Raw genomic sequence first — 9,730 nt, forward strand, 5'->3', positions numbered from 1 at the left:
AATTATATATTAGTATATAGGTTGAGGTTATTTGATGGTGGCAGCATTTTACGCTTCGACTGAAAGTATTGGTTTATCTAAAATTTGTAGTTAGGTACTAAGGCCAAGGTAACCACCCCCTAGATCCCTGGAAAATCCAGATGCATTATCGAAAACAGATTTCACTATATTTTTTTGTCATTTTAAAACTAATTTACTTTGTTTTGCTAACTTTTAAATAGTTAAAACAGTTGTTTTGAAGAAAAACATTTCTTGCCAAGTTGCTTGCGGCGTATTCTACTAGGCTGCTTGGCAATATTCTTTGCAAAGCGCTGGTAGTATAAAAAAATTATATGTAAAAGAGGCATTTGCAGAATACATTTTGCTTACGAGAGGGGCTCTGCAAGACTGGATATTCATAGATACCTACAAATAACCTTGGTGCTTGCCCAGTTTTGTTGATAAAGGAAAGTTTGCCCTGACAGAATAAATACTTTTTATTGCTTAAAGTAACATTATTACATTCTCGATATATTGCATTATATATAATAAATATTTTATTCCTATTCCTAAATCACACCAATGAGGGCTATCGCGTATGAATTCGCCACTAGAGGCGCTAGTGTAGCGTGAGGTCTTCGAAATGTCAAATCTCATAGTTTTTGGGTGAGCTGCGCGGGTTTATTTATAATTAGAATTTTGTGAATATTTTGCAATATCTGAAATTAATTATGGCAAATATGCGTTCCGGGGCAATGAATGTCTGTGTTTTGAGACAGCTTTGTCTTTCGGAAACCTTTGTCCTCCCTTTTTTCCAAACAAAACGGGGACTATGCAACACTGTGGCATGCTCGATAATTTTATGGTACAGTTTTAAGGTGTATTAAATATGATTTTAATCTAAACTTTGTTTTCACGCCCATAATAACAGACTTTGAAAGCCATACTTAAAAACCTCACGCAACAGTGCGCCATCTAGTGAGACAAAAAACAATAGCCCTCTTGAAACCAAATTACACAGAAAAAAAAAACAAAAAAAATTTCTTTCATTTATTGAAACAAAACAAAAATTGCAGATCCGATGTTCCCTGCACCGATAAAAAATAACAGAAATGCTAGGAATGCCACTGGCTTATAGATAATCGAAAGAACATCCTAAATATTTAGTTCACGTTTGTGAAGACCCGTTGGGTTGGGTGGTTGGATCCAACTTTAGTCGGACTTGGCGAGGCCGATGACGCCGCAGGCGATGCGGGCGCCCGCGTTGCCGGTGGTCTTGCTGAGGTCGTGGCCGCCGAGGCCGAGGTCGTCGGGATCGGCGTGCACGACCAGCGTGCGGCCCACGATGCTGTTGGGGCCCACCAGGGAGATCTGAGAGTCCTGGATGCACACCTGGAATGTAAATGTAAGGGATTAGAGGAAATCAATGAATACCCAACCTATTTGATTGCGACTCCCTTAGGAGGCCTTTTGACCGCCATGGTCGGCAAAACGCGACAGCTGAAAATCGTGACATAGGCACCATGTCGGCATTACGTGATGGCCTAGTGGTTTGACCTATCGCCTCTCAAGCAGAGGGTCGTGGGTTCAAACTCCGGCTCGCACCTCTGAGTTTTTCGAAATTCATGTGCGGAATTAAATTTTGAAATTTACCACGAGCTTTGCGGTGAAGGAAAACATCGTGAGGAAACCTGTACTAACTTGCGAAGCAATTCAATGGTGCGTGTGAAGTTCCCAATCCGCACTGGGCGCGCGTGGGAACTATGGCCCAAGCCCTCTTGTTCTCAGAGGAGGCCGGTGCCCAGCAGTGGGGCGGATATAGGCTGGGATAGATGGATGGAGCGATATTCCATTTTTTTTTTGTCGTCTGTGGCCGACCGTGGCGTTCAAAAGGTTTAAGGTTTTCACCGCTACTTTCTGTCACACGGTGCAGGACTAATGGTAGAAAGTGATGGTGGATGGGAACGTGAACGTTAGCGCGTTTGACAATAAGGCCGCAGTTTACTCTTCGAGTCATCATCATCAGCCTATATAACAGTCCACTTGCAGGACATATCGTCACTACTTTGAAAAAAGCTCGTAAGTACCTCCAAATTGATACTTTTCTAAATGAGCTTTATTTTTTTTTCTTTCCGCAATGTGGCGATCTGTGAACTCAACACAATAAGCCACTTCTTTGTCTTTTCATGTGTCTTTGTCATGTCAGAAATACTCCACTGAGCATCCCTTCAAGTGCTGTCATTGAACCTGCTTGGTAGAGCAGGGACACTGCTTCTTCAGTCTGTTGTGGTGCACGCTTCTTGTGCCTTTCAGTTTTGTTGCCAATTGATTTATGTGATTTGATAATCTGGCCTAATACGATTTGCTGCTTAATGAGGGGCTATCGCGTATGAATTCGCCGCTAGAGGCGCTAGTGTAGCGTGAGGTCTCCGAAATGTCAAATCTCATAGTTTTTGGGTGAGCTACGCGGGTTTATTTATAATTAGAATAACTTTGTGAATATTTGCAATATCTGAAATTAATTATGGCAAATATGCGTTCCGGGTCAATGAATGTCTGTGTTTTGAGACAGTTTTGTCTTTGGGAAACCTTTGTCCTCCCTTTTTTCCGAACAAAACGGGGACTATGCAACACTGTGGCATGCTCGATATTTTTATGGTACGGTTTTAAGGTGTATTAAATATGATTTTAATCTAAACTTTGTTTTCACGCCCGTAATAACAGAGTTTGAAAGCCATAGGTACTTAAAAACCTCACGCAACGGTGCGCCATCTAGTGAGACAAAAAACGATAGCCCTCATTGATTTATGTGCTTTGATAATCTGGCCTGATACGATTTGCTGCTTAATTGTGCTGATATTTAAGTCCAAGTGTATTAGCTTGTTACTTATGTAAAAAGGTATGCTCAGCTTGTCCTCAACGTTTTATTCTGAAATCTTTGTAGGGTTTCAATATTACTGTTGAACTTTATGAATATGATTTCAATAGTCAATTTTGTTGACGTATTGATTTGAGATACGAGATTTTTTCAAAGTAGTGACGATATGCCTTCCCCAATGAGCGCCATTACATCTCGTCTTCGGCTCGACGCATCCACGCAACTTTGCAGGGCTCAGGATGTTCGTCCACAGTCCCATTTTGCCATGCAATTCCTAAATCGTCACCTTCCTAACTCGTCCACTTTATGATATCGTCCATATCCCATTTTGTCTACATTCCTATTTCGACCACAGTGTCAACTCGTCCACTTTCATAGACTACTAGGTCAGCAGTGCCAACTCGTCCACGTTTAGCAGACGTTGTCTCACAGATATGGTCAATTTAAGCGTTTAAATAGCAAAATATCCCGAGAGTAATTTGCAAAAAAGCCCCTTTAATGAATAATGCATTATAGAGATTTATATTAGCACTGTGTCTAAAATGGAATGTTGACGAATTGGCACTGTGTCGAAATAAGACTGTTGACGAGTTGGTACTGTGGCCCACGTAAGAAAGCGGACAAGATATATAGGAAAGTGACGATGTGGGAATGTTGGCGAATCAGAACAGTAGACTGTATGAGAATGAGGACGATTTAAGAGGGTGACACACTAGAACTGTGGACGAAGTCATCCTGAGCCCCTTGCAGATCGTCACCACCTGGCCGGGAGCTATTTAAGTACAAGCGTTACCTTGGTGACGCCGCCGTCTGCGGTGGCCTCGACGTTCCCGAGGTCTCCGACGTGCCGCACGGCGGCGTTGGGCGAGCCGTGCTCCTGCTTGCCGGGGTTGAAGTGCGCGCCGGCCGACGTGCAGCCGTTCGTGTTGTCGCCGAACTCGTGCACGTGGAAGCCGTGCTTGCCCTGGGGACAGCCCCACGGGACGGTTACTTAGAGTACAAGGTACACAATTTGCATTTGCAAGTCACAGATAAAACATAGGTAGGTACCTAACTAATGAATAAATGTTTATCAACAATAACAACTATAAAATGCAAAGGACCGGTCGTTAGAAACTTGTTGACAGCCAAACTGCGAAGATTGATGTTTATTCCCGCGAGTAAAGGGTAAACCCAAACAACAAATCACAGGAAAATGTACAAATGACTTGTGTGGAAGCTGTTAATTAGTGCTAGGTAGTCATCTCATCTCATTAACCACAATAGTAAAACCATTTACCTCGTCCAAAACGAATTAAAGCATGCTTTACTTCTCTCATTTTATGCCATAATTAACCCCCGACGCAAAAAGAGGGGTGTTATAAGTTTGACCGCTATGTGTGTCTGTCTGTCTGTGGCACCGTAGCTCTTAAACGGGTGGATCGATTTGAATGCGTTTTTTTATTTGAAAGCATGTTTTCTAGCGATAGTTCTTAGACATGTTTCATCAAAATCGGTTCAACCGTTTTTAAGATACTGAACTTTGAAGTGACAAAGTCAGGGGTTTTCCAACTTTTTGTTGGTTAGGTCAGGTTATTTTAATTTTATTGTTTAATTATAATTACTTATTAAGCGTCATGAGGATAGGTAAATGAAGCGTTTCTATTGGTTCATGACAAACACATTCCCGCACATCATTGGTGGAAACGCAGCCTGAGGCACAGAACTCTAAAAACCGGCCAAGAGCGTGTCGGACACGCCCAAAATAGGGTTCCGTAGCCATTACAAAAAAAAACAAGTATCTTCACGACAGTCCTTTTGTTGAGAAGCGGTATACCCGATCATGTTGAAACCAATTTTCGTTGAAAGTATTTATTAAGCGTTACCTTTCCATATTTTTTGGACAAACGGTTTACAAGATAGAAATCTTCACTTCACTTAACCATCTTTCTTTTTTATGAATTACCTAACGGTGGCATCTTTATTGGTTAATGTTAGGTATAACTTTGTTAGATCTTAGTTTAATTGTACCGTTTGTGGCCAAATAAACATTAATCAAAAATGTTATTGAGAAACCTTAATATCTTTTCAAAAGAGCTGTCGAACTACGTGCCACACGTTGGTGCGAGTTAAACTATTTTTTTTAACAATTTCTGTTACGTGTAATTTAACTACAAAACTAAATAGCGGCTTTTACAAGACATCTGTACTCCAACTTTCATTGATATACATCTTGTAGTTTTCGAGTAAAATGCCTGTGACATACGGACGGACAGACAGACAGACAGACGGACTTTAAGGGTTCCGTTTTTGCCATTTTGGCTCCGGAACCCTAAAAATGGCGCCTTCCAATTATCTTCTACAATCTACAACTACTATCAAAGTAATCTACAATCAAAGGTACTTCAGATTCACAGGCGTGGAATCGAACGCACGAAAAACAACAGTCATGCTTATTAGCTTACACAACCGCTATCACACCGCAAGGTTATTGTGTCAGTAGGTACGTATCAATGACGTCGTGTCTTCGAATTTATTTACATACCTACATTTTTTAATACATCACCATAATTAGTTTGTTTCTAGGTGAAATTAGTTCAATCTCTAAAAAATATATTTACAAATCTATATTTTAAGCTTTGGCCTGGCCCGCGTGTTCATAGTAATAAATGAGTCTGAAGTTTATTTACGACAATTTCTTGATAAATAGGTAAACGAGACTAATACCTAGCGGAAATGATTACCAATTTATTTCCATTTTTTAATTCGCCAAATTTTTTTTTAGCTGTAGCATTTTATGTTAAACTGTACTACTGATTTTCTAAACTTGACAGAGCGGAAATTCACTAATTTTCTTAAAGATGTACATTGATTTTCATAAGGAAAGGAATTGGGTAGACTTGAATTGGGACTTTTGACTTTTAATAATCCTTACTAATATTATAATGCGAAAGTAACTCTGTCTGTCTCTGTCTGTCTCTGTCTGTCTGTCTGTCTGTCTGTCTGTCTGTTACCCTTTCACGTCGAAACCACTGAACCGATTTTGATGAAATTTGGTATATAGGTAGTTTGAACCCCAAGGATCAACATAGGATACCTTTTATTCCGGTAGAGGGCGCCACCGCGCGATAACCTAGATTCGCGCAGACGTAGTCGCGGGCATAAGCTAGTACTTAAATAAATACACATTGATAGTGGAAATTTACAAAGCTAACACCGAAATTTCAAACAGATTTAGAATGGCAACAGACACACAGGCTGCATTAGATAAACAACAATATAAACATTAGTTACATTGTATATACAATGAAAGACGTAATCTACTATGATTAGGTCAATCAAACACCGTTGCTATGAAAATCTGTTTAAAACTCAATCATTCACCTATCCTATCTTATACATTTGTAGTCAGTCAAGCATTACCTAGGCTTTTTTTACGTACAACGACACCTGTCGGTCAATAAAGTAACTGTCGTCTAAAACATACTACATACTACCGTATTCCGTACCACGTCATTGAGTCATTGAGTGACACAACACAAATTGGGCGTTTAAAAAAGCGCGTTTTGGGAAACGCACATTTCAGGAAGCGAGACAAAACATCTTAAATGGTGTACACACTCGAAGCACATTGAGAACATCGGTAATCTTGGATCTTAAAACACATTATTCCAAAGCAAGACTTGAATATGCCTAGTATGTACCACCTCTAGTTGAATACACTCTCAGATTGTATTCGGTTCGGTAGCAACAAAATCACGAACAAATAGGGTAAATCGTCAATTAATGGCCACTTTACACTAAAAATTTATTCTAGCCAACCAGAGTACAATTTTAGTACAAGGTGCTCAGTTATTGAAAGGTGGCCAGTAAATTGAAGATTAACCCTACTACCAAAAATATGACATGGAGTTGAAAGACAAGGTTCAGACTTCAGATATGGGACCATGAATAGATAAATTACTTGTTGTAATATGCTAATGTCATGAACTCTTCATAACCTCCTGAGCCCTCGCATACTTTATAAAGGACCAAATAACACTAAGAATAACGGCTGAATGTACTTTGTAAAGTACAAATTGTTCATGTTCATGTCTTATTTTTCTGGTTTTTCGGTGCATCTATATTTCAGTTTGTATTTTCAATTTAGGTTTTACGGGATGACCGTAACAGAAAAAAAAATGGAATGGAAATAAAAAATATAAAAAGATACCAAAAAACCAATCTTGATTTACGTGAAGGTAAATTACAAATCGAAGTCCCTATAACAAATAAGTCGCTGATAAGGTAGGCGATAGGCATCGTAATGTACGGTCTGGTACACACGGACCGCATTCCAATTGCAATCCGGCTGTAAAATGGCAGAACTACATCAGAACTGCGTAAGAACTGCACTCCGACTGCCTAAAATGGCAGTTGGAATGCAGTCCTCTGACAGTCGGGTCCAGTTGGTGCAGTTGTACTAACTGCGCAATAACTGCATCCAAACTCCCATTTTGCAGCCGGCTTGCAGTTGGATGTAATGTCCCTCTTGTCAGGAAATGCAATGTTGTATGGCAATTTCTTTGAAAGAGGTTTCGCAGAGGGCTGCGATTCAGTTGATTTAACAGTACAATTAGCAAGATAGCATATTTGTGAGTTTAACATACTATGATAATAACCAAGTACAATATAATAATTAAATTGCACTCCAGGTTCTCAAGATACAGGCTCAGCCTAGTTTGAGGACCGCCAGATATTTCTTTGTTGTATAATTTATGTCTAATGTTTTAAGCAAATAAATGATTATGATTATTATTATATTTAGGATTTCGTAGCCAAAAGGATGTAACTCATGTGGTTTCATGCTGCCTGTCTGTCTGTCCTTATATAAATTTAGTTGGAAGCTGTTGGGTGCATATTTGAGTTTTTACTCCTCAGGTCAAACCTAATTCTAACTACATTTTGTAATTATTATTAGAGATGGGCCGAAATTCGTTTTACATTCGTTTTGAGCCGAAGTTCGGCATTTGGCCGAAATTCGGTTTAAATGCCGAACATTCCGTGTTAGAAAAAGAATCTACTTGTACTATTTCGACTGATATTAAAAGAATGTCTGTCATATCAGTTAAATATGCAACAAAATGAAATAAACATAGCACTTAATCTTTTAATAAAGATCTTGATTAAAATTCGTAAATCGAATTAAAAAAAAAAAAATTTGTTTCATTTTTCACAAACTAAACATTGAGAAACATTCAAGTATTTTAAATTTATGAAAGGCCCTTTTCAACAATCAAATTTAACAATACCTTCTTATCTACCTATTTGTATTAAAAATTTACTATAAGCAGGTTATTGAACCAAAGTTCGGTAGAATTTTTGATTTTTACTAATACTAATTATTATACTGCCATTCTTTAGATAAAAAGCTAACTTGGAGTGTTGAGGATGATGAAAAGAAAAAATATAAAAACGTTAAGTTAACGTTACACTTAGTGAACGACAATTTCAAGGACTTTTCTTTAAGTTACAAATTAAAATAAAACATTTTTAGTAGCATTTTGCACAGTATTTTCTTTGAACTTACCTTTGTTAGTCCTTTTACTTCACCAGACACCACAACAGGAGCTTTGTCATCCTGAAAATCAAATCATTATAAAGTATGTTGTACATTTGGCTTGTTTTGTTGTTGGAAGCCAAATTGATCACCATTTGAAATTATGTTAAACATGTCAAGGCTGTTGAAACAATAGACATTTGATGATATTATTCAATATGCCTAATTTTATAAGATTGTAAACATATAAGATTATATTTAAAAATAAAAGTAATTTGACAGTAAAAATGTGTTTATAAGATAAAAAAATTTAATTTAAGTTAGAAAATTTTATTTAGTTCAATAAGCATGCATGAAATTTACCAAAAACTAATATTTCCAAAAGTATCCCATCCACACAATGTGGCTAAATTTTCAACAAAGTCCACTGAGAATTGAATCATAATTAATGTTCCGTTTATCTCATGGATCGTGTTTTTCCACTTCAAATAATTAATGAATCATGTTGCCTATGCAATTCATAACAACACGCTGGGAAAATCTTCTAGAATAATTTTATCCTACTCAACCGGTCGACGTAGATAAGAAAACAATGCATCTAATGTATCTCTACAGGCGGCATTATATTCCCAAATCTAATGTGAAGGATGACCTAACAATAATTGAACGATTTGTGGACTTCCAAGCTTATTAAATGTATAATGCGACGTTTAAGTAACAAAACCGGACCTCACCTTTTGATCGAAGAATACCGTGCCGCTTACATCGCCTTTAAGTACGCAGACTGCTTTAATAGGCATTTTGTTGTGATGTTTCTGCAAAACAGTAATTTAATTCGATACAATCAACGCCGTTTGACGCGAATTAAATTTAAAATGTAATTATTTTACTATTTTTTAACACTGGACATTCGTCTGTCGTCGAACCAGGGGGGACAGTCGCCTATACCGTACTAATTCATGTCGATAGCGCCGCCATCGCCTTTATTAACCTAAAATAAAACAGATTGTTGTCCGTTTGTTTCAGATAGATGTCACTAAAAGCTTGAGATCACAAAATTTTATTTATTAAAAATATTTTGTCGTTGATAATTACCGCAAAAAATGAACTTTATTTTCGAAATTGACAATCGTATTGTAATTTCTAATATAAAAGTCACATAATTGTATCCGCTCAGTCGTTACAAATATTTTTGTGTAGCAACCCTCTATGTCAGGCCAGGCGTCTATTCGCGCTCAACAAGGAACAAGATGGCTACGTTGCAATCGAAACTCGTGCACATCGTCCACATAAAAAGTAAAGACAGTGCTGCAAACGGAAAATTGAGGCTTTTAAACTTAAGAAGACTGAATTCA

At 38.0% G+C, this 9,730-nt stretch overlaps 1 protein-coding gene across 2 annotated transcripts; it reads right to left on the minus strand.

Annotated features, from left to right (window-relative positions):
- Nucleotides 1-1,015: 1,015 nt before the first annotated feature.
- LOC141436440 (superoxide dismutase [Cu-Zn]) lies at nt 1,016-9,294 on the minus strand. 2 transcript variants are annotated; one of them, XM_074099428.1, is made up of 5 exons: nt 9,266-9,294; nt 9,110-9,190; nt 8,406-8,456; nt 3,651-3,821; nt 1,016-1,371 (listed from the first exon to the last, which is right to left on the minus strand). In XM_074099428.1, the coding sequence occupies exons 2-5, from the start codon at nt 9,173-9,175 to the stop codon at nt 1,192-1,194; spliced, it is 468 nt and encodes a 155-aa protein (XP_073955529.1). In that variant the 5' UTR covers nt 9,176-9,190; nt 9,266-9,294; the 3' UTR covers nt 1,016-1,191. The 2 variants fall into 2 exon arrangements, with proteins under 2 accessions (XP_073955529.1, XP_073955528.1); XM_074099427.1 differs by lacking the exon at nt 9,266-9,294 and having other exon boundaries at nt 9,110-9,247.
- Between the last annotated feature and the right edge of the window lie 436 nt (nt 9,295-9,730).

The sequence above is a fragment of the Choristoneura fumiferana genome, chromosome 16, assembly GCF_025370935.1.
Source record: "Choristoneura fumiferana chromosome 16, NRCan_CFum_1, whole genome shotgun sequence".
In the NCBI taxonomy this organism is placed as follows: Eukaryota; Metazoa; Arthropoda; class Insecta; order Lepidoptera; family Tortricidae; genus Choristoneura; species Choristoneura fumiferana.